We start from the raw sequence: 19,339 nt of genomic DNA on the forward strand, positions 1-19,339 counted from the left end.
CCGGTTGAGCAAGTTGACGGCAGCGCCAAGTTGACAACAGGTGGTCAAACGACACATGTTGCCATTCATTCAAGATGGCAGGTCATGTCAAAGACGATGTGGTTCTTCCCTAGTCTTTCTCAGAGCCAGGTTGAAAGCCCTCCGTTCGGTACCGTATGGCCGTAGGCTTGGACAATGGATTTGGAAGGAGACATGAGGATTCAGATCGCATCACCTCTTGATCCGACGACTGATTGTGACACCGTGACTGTGTGATTACTCGGTTTTCGGATTGCACCGACGTCGATGAACACGATGCCGCATGGCAAGGGAGCGGTGTAGCATTATTGTTGCACTCTTCTCTTAGGCGCAAGCATTCAATTTCTCTCCGAACTCTGACTGTGTGCCGGAGTGCCCGTTCCCGAGTGAGTCAAAGGTCGATCTTACAGCCACGACTGCGGACCCCGACGTCCGTGTCGATGGCAAGATGACTGGTTAAAGGCTATAAAGGAGGAGAAACCTTCTTGCCATGCTACATGCCTCCTCCAACATCAGGATTCTCCGAGCTCAAGCCTCGCGCGCGCAAACCGTGCTTGAATTGCAGAGACAGCAAATCAAAGGTCCTCTCCAATTAGGCGTATCGCTGTGCAACTTAGCTTAAGATTTCTTCTAGTGTACGCCAACATATTTACCGCCTAGCTGCGAACGATGTCGTCGAAAACATCTGTATTGCGATTTCGAACCGGAGAGGGAACCATCACCAGAGGGCCCATTGTCCACCAACGCGTTGGGCCTGATTTTTCCCAGCCCCACTAGTCCTCCTCCGCCACTACAATTCCTCTCGTCATCAGCGTCCACACCAGTAAATTCCTATCGGGTTTCCTTGTCGACCACGACTCCAAATCCCCTTCCCTACACACGTCCGCCACCACAAAACATGCGGCCGCGATATTCTGACGCTAAATCTTACCCTGATCTTGCGTTACCACCCTCGTCGCGGGTTGGAGCGGGTTTCATTCACCACAACGGCGTCGGGGCACCGTCTCCACTCACCCCTGCAACAGCGCAAGATTACCCGGGCCCGCCACAGCCGATATACTACCAGTCGACTTAGGTGTTTGGCTTTTGAATCGTATGCTGTTTGGTTGGAGATAGTTCATCTTTGCGTTACGACTTTGTGCGCCTTATCTGTGTGAGTTGCCAATCCTTTCTTACGGCTACTAAGATAAGAATGAAGGTTGAGCCACTATCGGAGTGGAACCAAGTTCGGTGATATACCTTGGTGAAGAGTTACCTGTCCATCTATAAGGAGATCTGGGAATAATACGATTGGAAAATTCGATCGCGAATCTGGGTGGAACGGTCTCAAAAGATCCAGAGACTCTACAGGATCCCACTATACAAAGAACCACTCTATTAATCCTCGTGAAAAGCAACAATCCAGATCCCGCGAAAATGCCCTACAAATATCTAATAAAAGAAGGTTTTCAATTCTGTCTCGTTCGCCAGCTCCATGGACCATACGACGCCCTTCCTTTCTGTACCCTGAAGCTGGAGTTGTGTCAACGTACTCTCATCGAAACTTTTCAGCCGTTCTGATTCTGTTTCTGGAAGCCAGCGGATGTATAACTCGAACTCGGGTCCGTCTGCTGCGACTGCCGCTGGGTGAGGAAGCGAGGGCGAACTGCTCATTTTGGCGATTCGAGAAAGGAAGAATTCAAGCAGGATATGCGCATCGAATTGCAACAGAGAGAGCGATCCGAAGACGGTCAGATTGGGCAGGAGCTGTCGGTTGGTCTGGGGATCCCAGATGAAGGCACGAAGCACATCGTCGTTTAGAAGCACAGTGTGGGGAGCATGGTCTGCGACAACCAAGACACTGAGTCGGGGAAGACCGCTCACGGTGCCAAGTAAATCGGCTGGAGGGAGCTGGACGTGGAAAAGATAGAGCGAAGTCAGGGTGCTACCCCAGCCAGAACGTGTTGCAGCGCGGTGGAAGCTGTCGTTGTTCCATATTAAAGGCCCCGGCGCGGCGGGGTAGTAGATTGATGTGGCCTCAAGGTGGGTGAGCGCAGGCAGCGTCACGCGATCCAACACCTCTTCGATCCCCAACCGAGTCGAGCTCTGCAATTCAATGATGAGACTCGTCAAATTCTCGCTGTACTGCGGGGTAATCGGAAAACTCGTGTTCTCGCTAGGCGACTGGACATGCGGGACGAACAACCGTCGGATGTCGAACTGTATGCCGGGTGGGAAATACTTGAGCACAGACAGGGCCTCGTTGAGCTCCATGAGATGGACGTCAAAATACTCGAAACGCTCCAATTGCGACCAAGGAAGAAGTTTGAGTGCTTTGACCGGCCCCGTATAGGCAACGTCACGGAGGGCTGGTGCATCCGCAATGAAAGAGACGGCCGAGGTTGCTGCTGCCATTGCTCGGCGGGCATCAGTTCCTTCTTGGTCGATCAACCCAGCAAGATGAATGTACTCGAGCCTCGGAAGATTCCCACGTATTTCTGATAGCGCCGTATAGAACGAAAAGTCCATGCAAAGGAGGACTGCTTGCCACCGCGCGCTGTGTTTAGCCACCAGCTTCAGTAACATGGTGTCGACGGCGATATTGTCTGGAGCGCCAAGTCGCAGCTGGATAGGAGAGTTGGCGCTGCGTTCCAGAGAAGCTTCGACAAGTGGAAGCATCTTGTGCGACCAGAACATCAAGTCGAGATCAATGGTTCGCCAAAACGAAGGGGTGCCTAAAGCGAGAGTTCTCCAGTGGGAGCAAACTTGCCCCAAGGTCAGCAACTCGCGTCGTGTCAACCGATGAATCTCCGCGGCGTAGTCTTTAGAGCTGAGGTCTTTCGTTAACCCCGGAAGACAGAAGGAGAATATCTGCGACAAGAGCTCTGGTGGGAGACGACGGATAGGCGCAAGCACACTTTCGCAGAGTGCGGCGTAAGTTTCGAGCTCCGTTAAGTCGTTTTGAAGTGAGTTACGCTCGGGTTCGTCGGTGGCAGCAATGGAGTCCGTATATTTTTTCTTTTCTGTGGATAGGGCAGAAATTTTGGCCCGAAGGGTGTTGATATCTGGAGGGCAGGCGTTAACCCTGATGAGGCTGCGTAGATGCGTTATTTCTCCATGAGAGGGCAGGAGTACGGAACGTGGCTCAGTTGGTGTCATGATGGGAAGAAGGAGACAAGTAAAAGTCGCGATCATACGCATCTGATCAGCCTATATAACCAAAATCTGACAACTTAAAAGGAAGTGGGCGCAGTTCTTTTGTTCCGCGGAAGCCCTTGGGAACTTGCCGTAAACAAAATTTCAGGCCACATCTTCAATTTTATGTACTTATCTTCCACCAGGAATCTCGTCGTCGCAGCTTACTACTATAGCAGGAACGTTATATTTTTTGTGTCTTTTATATTATGATCGATGATAGACGCCAAATCAGGAGGTGAAGGTCCAGCTACATGACATTGGACACGGGCTTTAGTAACCAAATTAATGATATCAAATCAGAAGACAAACTTGAACTGGGAGATCACGATTTGTGGGTCAGGCTACCACTTGGGATTACAGAACAACAATTGCTAGATGCAATCTTAGTAAAAGCTGTCCTCCTGTTGAGAACCCACTGCTAGTGCTATTAGTGCTGTAGAATGAACGAGTTTCAGACTTTCAGCCAGCAGATGGAGAAGTCGCAAGCCAATTGCCAGTAGTTTGAGCTCCTCCTAACAGCTCCCCCTACCCCCGGCGTTGATTCAAGGCCGTCTAAGTCGAACGAAAGTTAGTTGGAACGCCAGAATCTAAAAGTAATTGTAAGCTGTTAACGTACCAAAACGGCGCCGACCACCAGCACAGCTCGTTCGCTGCTGGCCATGAAAGCTGTAAATTCCCAAGTATAGCGAGCACACTCAGTCGAAACCATATATCTATGCATTTCTCCCGTCTCTCAGGCTTCTTCTGTGTTTCCTATGGCAAGTCCGATTATCCTTGATATGATCTTGAAGCCAGTCGGAGACTAGTGGCAGCCGTCTGACGGACACGGGAAGCGCCACTGCCGATTCTCAGGATAGCTTCGAGTGTTTGAAGGTTGGAGAGATATGCTGAAGTCATCAGTGGTTGGAGAGACGATGCGGAGTAAGTACCGATGTCAGTCAAGCAGCTAACACATTCGGTTGGAGGAGATTCATGCAATGACTGAACCCTCGATTTTGACGTTTCTTGCTGCGCCAGCGCAGTAGGTGAGGAGTGTGTGGCCTCGTGGTTCTGTCGGGAGTCGGGAATCGGAAAATAACGAGCACAAGGCACCTTGGCCTTCGTTTTGAGCAGCTGCGCAATGGAGCTCAAGAGCAGAGTGGACAAAAGCTGCGGAGAATGTCATAGGGCGGTCCAGTCGAAGGACCGTCTTGTACCCCTGCGGAGCCCGGAGCCGAAGCACTTGCGCCTTAGGAAAGTGTGACGGTGTCACGTGTCACTCCAACCGTATCTGGAAATGCCGGTCAACTTCTGATTCCTTCGTCCATGTCGAATGGTAGTGACGGACCGACCAAGATGAAAATGTGCCATGCATAGCCTCTCTCAGCGTGAGATCGCTTCGCTCGACACTGCGAGCCGACATTCGTTTTGATTCCGGCGAGGTGTGCCTCGTTTCGAAAGGTATATAACGCATTCCTGCGTTTTGACAACTCGCCACTGATAATGGAAAGAGACAGCCCCGGACCGTCCAGAGCCAAGGCTGGCTATCTTCATAAAGCATGCACAAATTGCAGGTGAGCCAACTGCCTCTACTTCATTTCCTATGCGAACCCATTCTCTCATAGAATCCGGCGAGTTGTACGATGCCTCTTCTACCCTGTACCAATCTGAAGTCGACTAGAAATGTGGTGGAGAACGACCCGTCTGTGAAAAATGTCGCCTACATCCACCACGAACACTACAGCCATGTAGATATTCCTACGCTCCAACACACACGGTCCCTGTAACCCCCATTCCGGATCAAGCCCCGTCAGTAGTATTGTCGTCACCATATTCAGGTGTGTTCTCATCTTAGAAATCGTCGCTTATTCATTCATACTCCAGATGCTGGAGTTGGCATTCTCCAGGAGCCGCAACATGTTTTCACCATGGCATCTACGAGCCCTCGCGTGCGTAACTCGCGTTTAGCCTTGCAATGCTTCATTCAAAATACTCCAGTTGACTGATCGCGAAAATTCTCCCGAACTAACTTCGGCTTTGTGAGTCCCAGTGACCTGATGATCAACCGGAACCCACTCTCATAGGATTCACTGCTTCCTTGACAAATTTCGCGAGGATCACTTTTTCTACCTTCCCGAAATGTCGATCAATAATTCTAGCGAAACTCTGCGCAGCCTCTCGATTACCGTCATACTCTGGGCGACATACCTAGGCGCAGATAGCATATATCCGGAAGAAAGGCTTTTAGCACTGGCGGTATCCAATGCTGCACGCGACTCGACTACCCTCGACCATGCCTCAAACCATCAAACGTCGATTCAACTGATCCAAACGCACATCCTGCTTTCACTCTACTTTCTCGACCACGCCATTTTCATGCAAGGACGACATCACTGTGGGATCGCCACCTCGTTGGCGTTTGGCATCGGTCTGCACCACCTCAATGCTCAGTTGTATGCTGGTCCGGTCCCGCCTCAGTTCCTCCGCAACATGGGATCCCGAACGCCATCACTAGCAACAAGCACGGACGAGCTGACCATGTTGTCCAAGGCCTTCTGGGCAGTGGTCACCCTGAATCACTATTGGGTCGCTATTACGGGCACGCCTTCCCATCTTCCCTTTGATGCCATTCCCGTCATCAGCACACATCAGCCAGTCAGTACAGCATCAGCCATTGCACCACTTCCTAACAATTTTCAGACAAATAATATGGATCATATACTGACTCAGGCATCCATCTGTCTTCAGCGCATCGTCGCGTTTACGGCGACTGCGGGCTACCCGCCGCCTGAAGACGACTCGCGAGCATTTGCCGACGAACTTGAGGCCTTCACCAACACGGTTCTACTTCCCGTTGGCAACCGCGGCGGTCCAACGCTGACTCTGTCTCATCTCTTTATCCATGCTGCCGTCCTTCAATTGCATGCTCCCTATAGCAATCATTCGATGACATCCAACACGAAATGCTGGGCAGCAGGCGAGCACATGCTAGCGTGTCTCGCCCATATGACAACAGAGCAGACCGCTTCAGCTGACATAATCATAGCAGTAAGTTAACAAAGATAATGGTTGCAGGAGCTTGATCTCTCGACAGCCGCTCCTTGCTGTTTTCGCGGAATTCTACCTCAAAACGCCGAATGCGAGCACCACGGCAAACGTCCAACGCATTCTCGCTGCGCTGGACGCATTCTCCAAAAGCAAGGGAGAGCGGAGTACGCTTATTCGTGTGTTGTCTCTCATTTCGTGAATGAATGCCGACCTATCAACAGGAATCTGCATCGCAAACATACAGGCAGAAGCCCAGTTCTTTCAAGTTCATGGAATGTATTAGACTAATTATTATTGAGTCAACAGTGAAGACTTGGTACTCGATGCTAGCCACGCTGCGTAATAGATCTCCAATCCGTCTGTGAGACCGATCTTTCTCGGCGACCAGTCCAGCAATGCTTTGGCAAGGTAAGGGCGAATGATCGCAGTCGAGGAAAACGCTTCCTCGAATACTGCGAAGTTACTCAGGGGAGGATATGAAGAAGAATGAAGCTTACGCGACGTTGGCTCCTTGTATTCGTATGGTCCAGGCACGCCGCTGACTTCGACGAGCCGCCTTAAGAGCTCATCCACGCTTTCGGTTTGCGCATTTGAGATGTCGAATATCTTCCCGGCGGCGATGGAGGACCGCTCTGCTGCTCTAACATAGGCGTCTGCGACATCGTCGACGTGGACCAAGGCATACCGCCCACCGGGTCTGCCTGGCCACACTACCTTCTTCTCCTTCAACGCCGCCTTGAACAGCGGGGCAAAGTTGGAGCCCGAACGACCGTAGACCAACGACGGACGTAGAACGATGCCATTTACGATGGTGCTTGCCACGATTTGTTGTTCAAGGCCAGGAAGCCAGTTGGCGAGCAGCTTGACTGGGTTGGTAAGGGGTGTTGTGTCGCTGACGATCGTCGTTCGGTCGTCGCCGTGGATCCAGGTTCCAGAGGAGTAGATGTACGCGAGCTTCGCAGCGCCAGGGAGACGCGTAGCTTTCGCTGCTCCGCAAACGTTGTTGAATGTGTTTGTGAGGATGTCTGGCGTCGCGTTTATGGCCGATATAACGACGTCGAGAGTCGGTATAAGGTGCATATATGCGTCAGAGTCAACGGTGCCAATTACAGGTATCACTAGAGCCCATTAAATGGTGATAAGAGACGGTAGGAAGAGGGGGGGAAATGCACCTTCATCTCTCGCAAGCTGTTTTGCTTTTTCCGAAGTACGAGCCAGACCATAGACTTCGTGGCCTGCGCGCACCAGTGCTTGACTTATTGGCTGTCCTAAGAATCCGGTTGCCCTGCAAGAAGAGTGTTAGCTGTGTTTGATAGGCCACGGTGTACCCACCCTAAAACAAGAACTTTCATGACTACTCGATCGAGCTTGCCAGTTCCCTTTTGTAGGCTGTCGGAGGCTCGATGACCCACCTTCGCCCGTGGCCCGAGTCAGGTCGAAGTAGCGGAGGACCGATGGACAAATTTAAAGATCTTCGCGACATCAAGCGCCCACGCTGACGCAATCTCTCGGCTCGAGGTCCGAAGCGTAAGCCGAATTTCCTCTGCTTAAGTTTGTCAGCACACTGAGCGTCAAATAATCTCGAAGCACCTCGCTCACGACCCACCACATCCTCCCCATCCGTTGATTCACTGCATTGACACCAACTCATCGTGGGCAGTTTCTCAACCACTTCACTTTTGTTAAGAAAGATGACCAAAGCTGAACCCGTCCAAAGGCAAGTCGAACGAGCTCGAGGTTGATTTGGCTCAATGCTACTTTGTAATGAAGTCTAAGACTAGTCTAAGACAGGCCTTGGTTCAATAATATTGCACATGTTCAATTGCACACTACAACGAAGAATACACAGGTATAGCAAAACAAGACAAGACATCCATCAGACAAACGCCCAGCTCGCCGACCGCGCTCCCCAGCCCGCTTGCGCGAGCCAGAAAGCAGCGGCCGAACGTCCTCGAGACGCCTCAACGAAGAGGCGCCATGTTCTCGGTTAAAACGAGCGGGCGCGGATGTCATCGCGTGGATGTGAAGGATGCGGCATTTGTAAAAATGCGAGTACTCGGTCAGTTTCTATAAAAAGATCCTGATGAGTATGTATCTGAAGAAACCAGAATGTGGGTCCATCCTATTTAAGGGAACAGCGAGGTGGTCCGTGCGCAAGGCATCACGTGCAACATTTTCGCATCACAAGCTTTTTGGTAAGCGCTGTTGGCGTTACTCAGATTTTCGAAGTTTTTGAAAAATACACAGAATCAAGAAGATATCAGCACACAGGAAGGGGAAAGGAGCAGTAGAATTCATTAACGTCGTCGCTCGTTGTCCTATAGATACCAAGCTATATACTTTTCCCTTCCCTTCCTCCCGTCCAAGTAATCCACAACAAAATGTAAGAAGTAAAGCGCATTCGAAGTCTTGAAGTAGTCTGTTGAAGGAAGGGGTAGATACATAGCAAGGATTCGGGGGCAGGGGTTACGTGGAGGGTGGTAGATGGTAGGTAGGTTTTTCATTAGGGTAGATATGCAAGAAAGATGATGTAGTGTCTTCGTAAAATGCGTCGTCTTGAGTTTTCCATTCTAGCGTTGCAGAGAAGCATCGGCCGGCGACGTCAATAAGAACTTGCGTTGTCTATCTGCCGACCATCCATCCCCAGACTCGGAAAAAGGCCATAAGCGCGCCGCCGGATATAATGGGAAGGGTAAGGTTGTCGTCCAGGCCGCCCAAGTCTGTTATCCGATTGAGAACAGGAGAGCCCAGAAAAGTAAGCACTCACCCAATGCCTCGGCAATGCCACTGACAATGCCTGCAAAAAGCGTAACGGCAAGGAGTCCTGCCCACCCGCCAACACCGAAGCGTGCTGGTGTGGTCTTGGCTCCGGCAGTGGGGTCGTATGCTCCAGCGACACCTCCAATAACACCTTCTGGTACCCAGTTACGGACCCATGCACCTGAAGCGCTTCGGATGTACTGTCCGGCAATCGAATACTGCGAGTGATAGTTGGTGGCTACTCCTGGTGCACCTAACAGGTCATTCAGGACGTCGATCAACAAGAAGATACAGATGAAAAAGACCTTCAGCGACAGCCCGCATTTCAGCGACACCTCGAATGTTCCACCCAGCAATGCCGACCCAGAAAACCAGGGCCACGAGTGAGCCAGTGATGCACGCGGCAATAAAACCAGCCGTGCTTTTGCGTGGAGCAAAAGGGAGTCGCAATCGTCTGGCGAGTTGCGGAGGCTTTGGGTTGCCCTTGACGTGGCCATTTGCTTGGACCGTCGGGGGAGTCACGAGCAGAAAACGCGGTACCCAGACCCAAGAGGGCAGCCACGACAGAGACATGCTTGTTGGGAGAGGTGGGGTTCGCGGACCATACATCCGCCCAATTGTCGAGGCTGCGGTGTCGGCCCACGATAGACTAAATATGGAAACGTCATCAGTAAAGATAAAGGCCGCAGGAAAGACGAAAATAGGGAGTTCTGAGAGCAGGGCACGTAGGGCACGTAGATTTGTTAGAGCACCAGTGAGACGAAAGAAGTAAAGGGACATTGCCTTGAGGCTTAATGCCAAGTAAGGAGTAAAGAGGAGTGAAAATGGTCGTGTGAGGTGGGGGTGAGTAGGAGAAATGACGCACATAAGAATAGCGACGGTGGCAACGTCGATTGGGTAGAAGGTAAGCGCAAAGTTAACGCCTAGGATATACCATACGGTGCCATTGGTACCATGCTTTGGAAAAAGAGAAGTCAGTCAGATTAACGGGTTCAAGAGCTGAAAAAGATGACATACACGCTCGCTTTCACGCATGAGGAAACCAAGGACCCTCTCGTAGAGTCGTTCGAAGTCGGCATTGCGTAGCCGAACGACGTCAGCCGAGCCGATGAACGAAAGGGCCGCCCACAGCCCAATCGCAACATCTCGAGGAGAGATGCTTGGTGTCAGGTACAACCCACCCGTCAAAAAGCCTTCAATATCGTCAGTATTCGCAGGACTGATCAAGCAAGCGGAAAAACACACCAATAGATGAATGGAACACCTTTCGTGGTATTTCCCAGTCTATTTTCTTCGGTTGTGGGGGTGCGGGACGCTTTCCGGCTCTGCGATCCTCTTTGAGAGACTCAGCGACTTCAGATTCGTCGTCCATTTCTTCGTCAACGTCGCCTTCAACCAAATGTCCGAGACCTTCTAGATGTCTGATGACTTTTCGGGTAATTCCTTTCACACCAGTGTCGCGCGACGGGCTGACAGAGGCTCGACGAGGTGTAGTGCGACGGCGGGGGGGAGGGGATTGGCTCAATGCGGGCATGAAGAGAGGGGAAAGAGTGACTGTCACCGCCATATGCATCACAACATGATTTCGTCTTCGGCAAGCACAAGAACTCAAAGTTGCACAGGCCTCATTGTGGTTCACATTCCTGCAGTGGGCATGAATACTCAAAGTTTGAGTGCTCAACAAAGGTGTTATATTGCCACGTGAAAATGCGACGATCCAGTGGCAATCATCAGTTTCGTTCGACCTTTGCTTGGACCTCGACGTCGGACGCTTTGTTCAGCGCTTGGACGACAACCCATGCTTATAAAAATGCGGGTCAAGAAGCTCATGGTCACTTCAATATGCATTCCGTCCTTCGCATCACCGAACTCGTCGATTTGGTCCTCGACCATATTGACCGCCCTCGCGACCTTTACTCCGTTGCGAGAACTTGCAAAGCATTCAAGGAACTTTCTCTTGACCATCTTTGGAGGACCCAGAACACCTTAGACAACATCGTACAATGTTTGCCACCGGAATTGTGGGAGATGAGAGCAGCACAGGACACTTTTGGTTGTCATGTGGTGAGTGGCTGCTTGTATTAAAAACCTGACCTGAACCAGCTATAGCACCTGTCAACGGAGGCGAAACCCTCAGACTGGACAGTGGCATTAACATACAGTCGCCGAATCCGAGTACTCGTGGTGGAGGAAAGCCATCGTATGCCGTGCTCGACCGTTTTAGAAGCCATTCGGGTTATTGGCCCCTCAAAATTACTCCCAAACTTGAAGGATGTCCGTTTTTGCGCCACGATCCACCCATACGAAGATGTATTCCTTTTGCCAACTGTCCGTCACCTTCACCTTGGAGACGTCCAAGTACCGAGTCTACCAGCAACTATGGACTCTGCGATGAACTGGGAGCGAGTGATTGGAATGTCTCTCGTGTCCGACCCAGATGAAGCGCCTGCTTTCGTTTCGTCAGCAATGTCTACGATTGCCAAGATGTTACAAAGGATTCAAATTCTCGAGCTTGATTGCATCTCAAGCGAGGCCTTTGTACATCTTGCGCGTTTACCTCATCTCACGGCGCTTCGCTTTCGCACGACAATGGAGGATGATGCATTGGCTGAACTTGCCCAAGCTCTCTTCCCCGCTCTCGAACACCTCAGCGTCCACGACACTACTCTTGAATACGCTTCAAAGATAGTTAACTTGCTCCTCCCATCGTCTCCCATTGAGGGACTCAATCTCGAAACTTCTCCGTCGACGAAAGAGGAAGCAGCAGCGCTCTATTCCGCCGTCGCATCACACATCAATCCCGCAACACTCCGTACACTCGTCCTTGGCACAAGCGTTGAGCTGACAGACGTTATCATGCCTTACGCAGTCGACGCCAACCTCCTCGACAATTTCGTCGTCCAAGCTTCCGCCATTAGACCACTTCTTCAGTTTTCGGGCCTCGAGGAACTTGCCCTCCAACCTTCAGCCGGGTTCAACCTCGACTGCCAACTCGCATGGGACATGGCCCGTGCCTGGCCCAATCTCACCCATCTTGTGCTCGTCTCCGCCTCCCGCGCCAGAATCTCTAACCCTGCTCTACGACTGTCAGCCCTTCAAGCGTTTGTCCACCACTCGCTTAATCTCGTCCACCTCGAGCTCGACTTGGATGCCACATATCTTCCGGCCAAGGACGAACTTTCGCTCCAGTCGCAAAAAGCACTGCGTGTGCTGGCTGTCGGCATCTCGCCCATCAGACAGCCTGAGCCAGTAGCCGCCTTTCTCCGCAGCATCTTCCCCGCAACAGAGCTCTCTCTCCCGAGTGAGTCAGAATGGGACCTGTTCGAACAGATGAACGGGCCGCTTGACGTGCATGGGATGGAAGGAAGGTTGTTTCAGCGCCAATGGACGAAAGTAGCGAATCTGTTGAAAGCGGGTCTTGATTGAAATATTGCATTGATATCACAAGTACTGTACATGTTTTTGGGGACAATTAATGTGTAATGTCGGTCAAGCACCTTGCATTCTTGAGTTTCCTGTGTCACAGTCACAACTTGAAAACAACTTGAGAAAACTTACGAGTCAACCGCCATGTCCCAAAGTTTTGACTTGTTCAATTTCGCCACACAACAGTTGCCTTGCGACCAACAATGGCATTCTGTCCTCATCATAATGCCGGGTGCATCTCAGATTCCCACTCCGGGTTCACCTTTCCACACTTCACCGATAATACTTATCCTCCGAATCTATGCCGCACTTTGAAATTGGTGCGACAACTTCTTTCCCGTGTTGTCGCACTGGCTTGCTCAACATCTCATCAGGTTCGTCCCACTAGCCCTTTGGACGCTAGTGCTGATATCGCAGGACAACCGACACATCTCCCAGCTCTCCCCGCCAGTCTGTTAACTGTGTCGACTCTTTTCGATGCCTATTCGGCGGTTGTTGTACGATGCGGAGGTGTATAGGCTCACATGAGGCTGCTCCGAATTCTGGTTCGGTTGCGTTGTCTGTGACCTGCACGCATCGATGCGGAAACCCAGTGGCATACTAGTATAATTTCACAATTCTAGTTGCTCCACCACCAAGAGTGACACGCCGGGAAATGTTTGCGCTCTGTATCTTTTCCCTGCTATGACTGACCTGGGAGACACAGAAATCCACTATCCAGGGGCTCAACGCATGGCGCACTCGAGCTCTTGCGTCAAGGTACACACTCCACTGGCCGTAAGTATCAGACAAATTCCTTACTAGCACACGGACGTTAAGTATACTTATATCCAGATCTACTCACGAACTTGCCATTGTCGAGACTCGAGACCAACTTCTCATGCCGCAAATAGTGATATGCTCACAGAAAAAAGTGCATACCGGTTCTCTCGATACCCGTACCGTCTCAAAATTGAAACAGACTGCAACCGACCTGACGGATGCTCAACTCAACCATGCCTCCGAGTCCCTATATCGCTGTCTGCGCTTGTTGTTCAGTCGAAGGCTGTTCAATTATAGAGTAGCTCTCCACAACTGTCGCGAACTAGGCTCCGGAATCTTGGCGACCGTCCGTCCGAGGGAATGGGATTTTTCGCCAACTCCATATCACTGCCGATGCGAACCTCGAGGACGTCGGTGCACACATAATCGAACTGTCTGTCGATGATTTTGAGACCTCTCTGAAGTCAAGCACAATATTTTTCCTTCTTAGAGTTCAATTATTCTTACTACGCTGGCAGGAAACGTGTATACTCTTGTTGACCAACGAACATCTACCGGTATGTCTTAAGTGTACATGTAATATTACCTTCAAACCAGAACGTCAATCGCTGAATTTTTGGATCCAGAATGAAGCACCTACACAACCTCGTCCCTCTTGAATGTTGAGCAACGTTCTTGGTTAATATTCATGTGAGTAGGGATGTCGATATTTGAGTTGTTCTGATCAGGACCTGAAAGTGCGGTTAGTTTTGGAGAGTCAGAGGAAAACTAATGTACAGCCTCTCGCAAGAAACGCAGTACCGGCTTTAGTGTCGGGTGGATATACCATAGGAAGTGCGAGAGCCATCCATAAGCCCGTGAGTGCCAAGAGGGAAGACGCTGCAAGGGCTTTCATGCTAGCCACCTTCAGACTCGGATATGGGACTTGGCATTTCAAGTTGAGCAACAGTTTTATAGTACTTTTTCCTCTTTTGATTATCACCGTGATTGCCACCCTACCCATGTTTGGTTCAACACCCTACATACTACACTCTCGATAGAGTAAGGTCTGGCTGTCCCATAATAACTTGTCGGTTCACTGGATCTCGCAACAATAAATTCTATATCACCCGTATACATGATGGAAGTTGGGGACTGTGGGATATTTGGTTCTTAAAAATGCGGGTCGCCTTTATTTTGAGCATCTGCCAGTGTGTGATCAAGAAGATGGTCCTTATCTTGCTTCTTACATCTAGAAAATAGATTTTTTCACAGAGTCCTCGCGGGTCAGATAGGCACTGGCATAAATACTTCTTGGGAGCATAACTTTCAAGTTGTTCGCCTGCGCTACCATGTCACTGTCCAATAGCTCACAATCCCCCTCATTCACCCCTGCAGGAGAAAACTCATATGCCCTTTGGGTAGAGCGGTCCAATCTTGATGGTGTGGTCCTTGCTGGAGTTGGATATGGTGAGTGTGCCGGTTAAACAATCATGCAACTGTAGTTGTTGATTATTCCTAATATGATAGGAATCTTATTCAGTATTACTGTCCAAACTACAACTCTGCTTCTGCAACGTGCAAAATCCAGCATCCCATGGGGCCAAATGCTTTATGTGGCAGTAATGTTCCTCTTATGCACACTTGGTTTTGCTGCCAATGCCCGATTTAATGAATTGACATTCATTGATCTACGTGGCTACCCTGGTGGGCCAAATGCTGTCACAATGGCATTTTATGCCAATCCTGTGAATAATATACTATGGGCTTCGTCAGGTATGTCATCATGAATAACAATAATGACTACATATGATAGCACTGACTACTCCATTCTAGTGCAATCATTTCAAGCTGGCTAGCTGATGGCTTGGTGGTATGAAATTTGAGGAAAATTTAGTATAATCAGTTGACATTAGTATGGTAGCTTTGGCGATTTTTCATTATTTATGGCAGCAGATATTGGCTTGCCATCTTTCCTGGCTTAATGCTACTTGGATCAATAGGTATGTTTATTGGAATTTGCTCTTTTTGACATTTAACTAATACCTAAATTCTTTAGCCTCATCCCTGACATTGACCATAGCACTTTTTGCACCTTTCTCTGCTGAAACTAACAAGTTCCTTATCAACAATACAGTGAACTTTGGAATTGCATACTGGTCTCTTTCAATTGGTCTCAACATTCTTCTTGCAAGCTTGATTTCTGCTCGAATCTGGATCATGCGGAGACAGTTTGTAACTGTCTTACAGGAAGAGCACACCTGTACACGGGGTTTTTTTTAAAAAAGCCTTCTCATTACCAGTGTTAATGTTTTTAAAAAATGCCTCTAATTTATGCCCCTGCCAAAAGGCGGGTTTTACATAGGGAAATGAGAGATCAAAAAAAGGTTTAAAAGGTTGAAAAGCCTTGTCAGGGTGGGCAGTGTGGTAGCTATAAGGCCCCAGACCTGACGTGTGGAAAATTCCTTAAGTATGGGGAAAATACTGAGTAGGGGAAAGGCTAAAAAAGATGAAAAAAATTGTTGATGCCAAGGTGCCAAGAAAGATACAGAGTTTGACAGCGTGGATTTTATTAAAATGAGGGGAAGACTTGTAAATCACTGATGTTTTTTAAAAATGTTAATATTCTAATTACAAGGGATCTTTTTAAAAAAAACCCCGTATACGCCTGAAGAGCATACAAAAGAATATGTTTCAATTGTTGCTATGCTAATTGAAAGTGCTGCTCTCTATGCACTCTGGAGTATTGCCTTTATTATTAGTTATGCGCGTGGCTCTCCTCTTCAAGATATTCTTCTTCCCAGTTTAGGCCAGATTCAGGGAATTGCACCACTTCTAATCATATTCCGTGTGTTGCAAGGACATGCATGGTCCCAGTCAACCTCATCATTGATAAAGACTAATGCCTCTATTGACATTGCTGGAGGATATGAACAAAGTAGGGAATTCTCAATTGGTCCAGCCACAAGTCAGACCCATAATATCAGCAAAACTACAGCAGCAGCAGCATATCAACTTACTGATTAGAAAACTGGGGATCATAATAGTGTACAAGATACAAATATAGTCTCAACTTGATTCTTGTCTATTAGCCATGATTTTTTTGTACTAGCTATAAAATTTTGCTTTTACTATCAAACACTTGTTTTTTTTTAAAAAAGGAAATTGCTTTTTAAAATAATTACTGTTTGCTATATATTTATAAGAGCAGCCATTCCCATTACCTAAGAGCTGTAACAGCTGTTGCACTGAGAAATAGAAAACTAAAGAAGAAAGCAGTAATAAAACATCAAGCCATCAGCTCTACTATAATGAATACAACACATCTACTGAGGTGCTATAAGTTGATCTGGTTTGCAAAAATGCTTTTAAAAACACTATTAGTTCTAATTATAGTGTATTTGTAAACGGCAATATATAATATGCTATTATATTATATAAGGCCAACCCTAGAGGCCTAAGACCAAAGGTCCCTGCAGGGGAAAATCCAAATGGCAAACATTGGTAAGCGAATACAAACAGAGCTGACCTAGCAGGGGGAGAATCTAAAGAGAAGAAGCTTTTAGGATCTGCCTGTTAGGTAGCTGACCATATAGCACATCTAACATGCATGTCAGGCTTTGGACCGGGCGGTGCAAGGCTCCTCCTGAGAAACATGTACCTGGAACAGAACAGATGAATTGTTGGGCCTGCAAGTGAAGTGAGCAGGGTCAAATCAAACTGAAAGGGCCTGGTCTCTTGTTGAGCCACCAAGGACCCACAACACACAGCACATGATGACAGGGAACAGGTGCCCCAGTAGGAGGAATGCACATGTGGGAAGCACATAACTGAGAACAATGTGTCAAGCGACTCAAGCCATCATCAAGCCCAACTCATGACATCAGGGAGGAGTGCTAGGAGGCTAGAAGTAGTGCCTGGCCTGTAAGGGATATATGGTTGTCCCCTCTGTAGCCAAGGACAGGGACAAGCAGGAGTAGGAGAGGCCAAGGGTACCTGATTACCTCATTGCTTTAAGCAGAAGGCCTGCATGGTATTTGTCCCAAGATGACCGATCAGGAGGGTGTTGGTGATAGTGTAGGCAAGGCAGGCCATGGAGGTTGGTGAGGTAACAGAGTGGAGCACCTGGAACAGTGGTCCAAAGGGTCCAAAAAGTCTGAAAGGAAAGGTTCCCCTGAAGGCTGACAGGTCTGACAAATTTGTCTAGCAGGTTATAGCAAAGTACTAGTGATTAAAATACATTAGTAGTTTTTGAATATTTTTCTTAAAACAAATGTTTATCATAAGATAAAGGTTTATTACAAATGATAAGTTTCTTATGTTATCTCTCTAAAGAGGATTTACAGACTTTAAAATTGGTTTTTATATACATGTCAGGGGAACCCCTGCTTCGGCCTCCTTCGGACCGTCCGAGTGCATCCGAGGCATATCCGACCGGCGCCCCCTCGGACGCTCCAACCCACCTCGACCATCGTCCACGGCCTCCTTTGCCCGCACAATCACCGATCCGTCAAGACCCTCCCAACGATCACCTTGGGACAGAGCCTGCGACGCCGCTCAGGCCTTCTGCGCTCTACGTCGGCAGTTACGGACGACCAGTTGTAAACCTGGAGGGTTTACGGTGACGGTCACGGACTTTTCTTTCTCTCTACACGCTACATACCTGTACACGTAGTCTAGGCGGAATCACCCCAGCCAAGGGTCTTGTTGTTATCTCGGAGACCCTCATCAGAGCTCTAGTGTTTCCGGGCCTCCTCGCCTGGTTTCCACTTTTTTAACAACATCCACTCTTGACACCCAATCACCGTATCTTGGCAACGACCTCTTACCCCCCTCCAATAATCAACCCCAAACACATACGGAACCTTCCCCCGAAGCTCCGACGAAGCTCCGACCTCTCGCCAAGCGACATACGCCAAGCGAGGTCCTGAAGATCTTCATACCTGACTTCTCGGATCGGCACACAAGCCACACCGACCGAAACGCCTAACGGGCGAAATCAAACGACCACCGAGTCGTTTATTACACTGGCGAGCAACCTTGCTCTATAACAACGGTGAACGAACCAACGATGCGAATGCATTCGGACCACACGGTCGACACTGATACCGGCTGCCCAAATCAGGCAATCAAGGGCCAAACCCTTGCCCTGTCACACGTCACAGACAGCCGCTCAGCCGCGGTCCCTTCTCTGCACTCCCACCCACGAAATACCCCCGCTCCCGCTATGTCTCTCGCTCGCGCGGTTGTCACGAACACGGACCCAGCCAAGCGCTGCCCTACTCTGTCTATCGGCTCGTACGACCCGGAGCTCCTCCGCGAGTTCTTCGACGCTCTGGAGGAGCACGCTGAGGCGGCCACCGTGACTGCGAAAAAACCTCGTCGCGCGCGCTGTGAAAGCGGTCAAGGACAACGACTGGGTTAACCACGTTCGCGGAGATAAAGAACGTCTCCTGAAGCTCCCGCTGGACAACCTGAAGACAGAGATACGCGAATTCCTTCTGGGTGCCGACTGGGAAGCTAGACAGCTACGCGCGGTGCGCCATTGCGTCCAGAAACCGGATGAAGGGTTTCTCAAATTCTACACGCGACTGGTTGCCAGCAACGAGCTCTTGTTCAACACGAAATCGTACCTTGACGAATCTGCCATCCGCGCGCACGCGTCTTCCCACTGCCTCGACAAGCTCAGTGAAGCTCTGGACGATGTAGCCGACGACCTGACCGCCCTGGTCACCACCCGCGAACACCTGTTAATGCCAATTATCTCTTCTAATTAGAATGGACCACCCATGTGGGTGACCATTCTAATTAGAAGAGATAATATAAAAAGCCCTATGCTGCAATAAAGGGGGCTATAAAACTGCAATATCTCTGGGACCCTAGGCTCTAAGTCATTTCGTGCATTATCGCACAAGGTCAGTGTGACATTTTGTGACTGGTAGATACTAAGGTATGGTAACTTAACAATAATCTTATATTGACCACTATAACCCCTGTCCTGCCTGTGTTTACCCCGACAACAAGATGTGATACTGGTATGTGACAGTGGTATGTGACATGATATCCAAGGTTTCTTATATATCTCTATGTTATACTATACATATTGATGATCAATAGCTGGTCTCAACTCTGTATACTTCTGCTGTGTCATAGGAGGTCATAGGCGTGACATATCTCCTAAAAAGGAATT

At 49.3% G+C, this 19,339-nt stretch overlaps 5 protein-coding genes across 5 annotated transcripts; 3 read left to right on the plus strand and 2 right to left on the minus strand.

Moving 5' to 3' along the window:
- Positions 1-515: 515 nt before the first annotated feature.
- On the plus strand, positions 516-1,093 carry MIND_01317500 (uncharacterized protein; the record flags this gene model as incomplete). The annotated part of the gene is made up of 2 exons (XM_037369628.1): positions 516-599; positions 653-1,093. 2 exons carry the CDS (start codon positions 516-518, stop codon positions 1,091-1,093), a joined length of 525 nt encoding a protein of 174 aa, XP_037214126.1.
- Positions 1,094-4,733: 3,640 nt separating this feature from the next.
- On the plus strand, positions 4,734-6,505 carry MIND_01317600 (uncharacterized protein; the record flags this gene model as incomplete). Its single annotated transcript, XM_037369629.1, has 9 exons — positions 4,734-4,748; positions 4,800-4,876; positions 4,927-5,012; positions 5,059-5,123; positions 5,173-5,213; positions 5,259-5,829; positions 5,875-6,222; positions 6,269-6,398; positions 6,444-6,505. The coding sequence occupies 9 exons, from the start codon at positions 4,734-4,736 to the stop codon at positions 6,503-6,505; spliced, it is 1,395 nt and encodes a 464-aa protein (XP_037214127.1).
- An 8-nt stretch (positions 6,506-6,513) lies between these two features.
- MIND_01317700 (Epimerase domain-containing protein) lies at positions 6,514-8,235 on the minus strand (the record flags this gene model as incomplete). The annotated part of the gene is made up of 8 exons (XM_037369630.1): positions 6,514-6,674; positions 6,720-7,340; positions 7,395-7,507; positions 7,555-7,611; positions 7,675-7,765; positions 7,813-7,853; positions 7,895-8,004; positions 8,053-8,235. The coding sequence occupies 8 exons, from the start codon at positions 8,233-8,235 to the stop codon at positions 6,514-6,516; spliced, it is 1,377 nt and encodes a 458-aa protein (XP_037214128.1).
- Positions 8,236-8,844: 609 nt separating this feature from the next.
- Positions 8,845-10,516, minus strand: MIND_01317800 (uncharacterized protein; the record flags this gene model as incomplete). Its single annotated transcript, XM_037369631.1, has 5 exons — positions 8,845-8,942; positions 8,990-9,235; positions 9,288-9,939; positions 10,000-10,175; positions 10,228-10,516. The coding sequence occupies 5 exons, from the start codon at positions 10,514-10,516 to the stop codon at positions 8,845-8,847; spliced, it is 1,461 nt and encodes a 486-aa protein (XP_037214129.1).
- Positions 10,517-10,689: 173 nt separating this feature from the next.
- Positions 10,690-12,408, plus strand: MIND_01317900 (uncharacterized protein; the record flags this gene model as incomplete). The annotated part of the gene is made up of 2 exons (XM_037369632.1): positions 10,690-11,046; positions 11,092-12,408. The coding sequence occupies 2 exons, from the start codon at positions 10,690-10,692 to the stop codon at positions 12,406-12,408; spliced, it is 1,674 nt and encodes a 557-aa protein (XP_037214130.1).
- Between the last annotated feature and the right edge of the window lie 6,931 nt (positions 12,409-19,339).

This window comes from Mycena indigotica, assembly GCF_014461135.1.
Source record: "Mycena indigotica strain 171206Taipei chromosome Unknown Mind.scaff0014, whole genome shotgun sequence".
NCBI classification, from domain to species: domain Eukaryota; kingdom Fungi; phylum Basidiomycota; class Agaricomycetes; order Agaricales; family Mycenaceae; genus Mycena; species Mycena indigotica.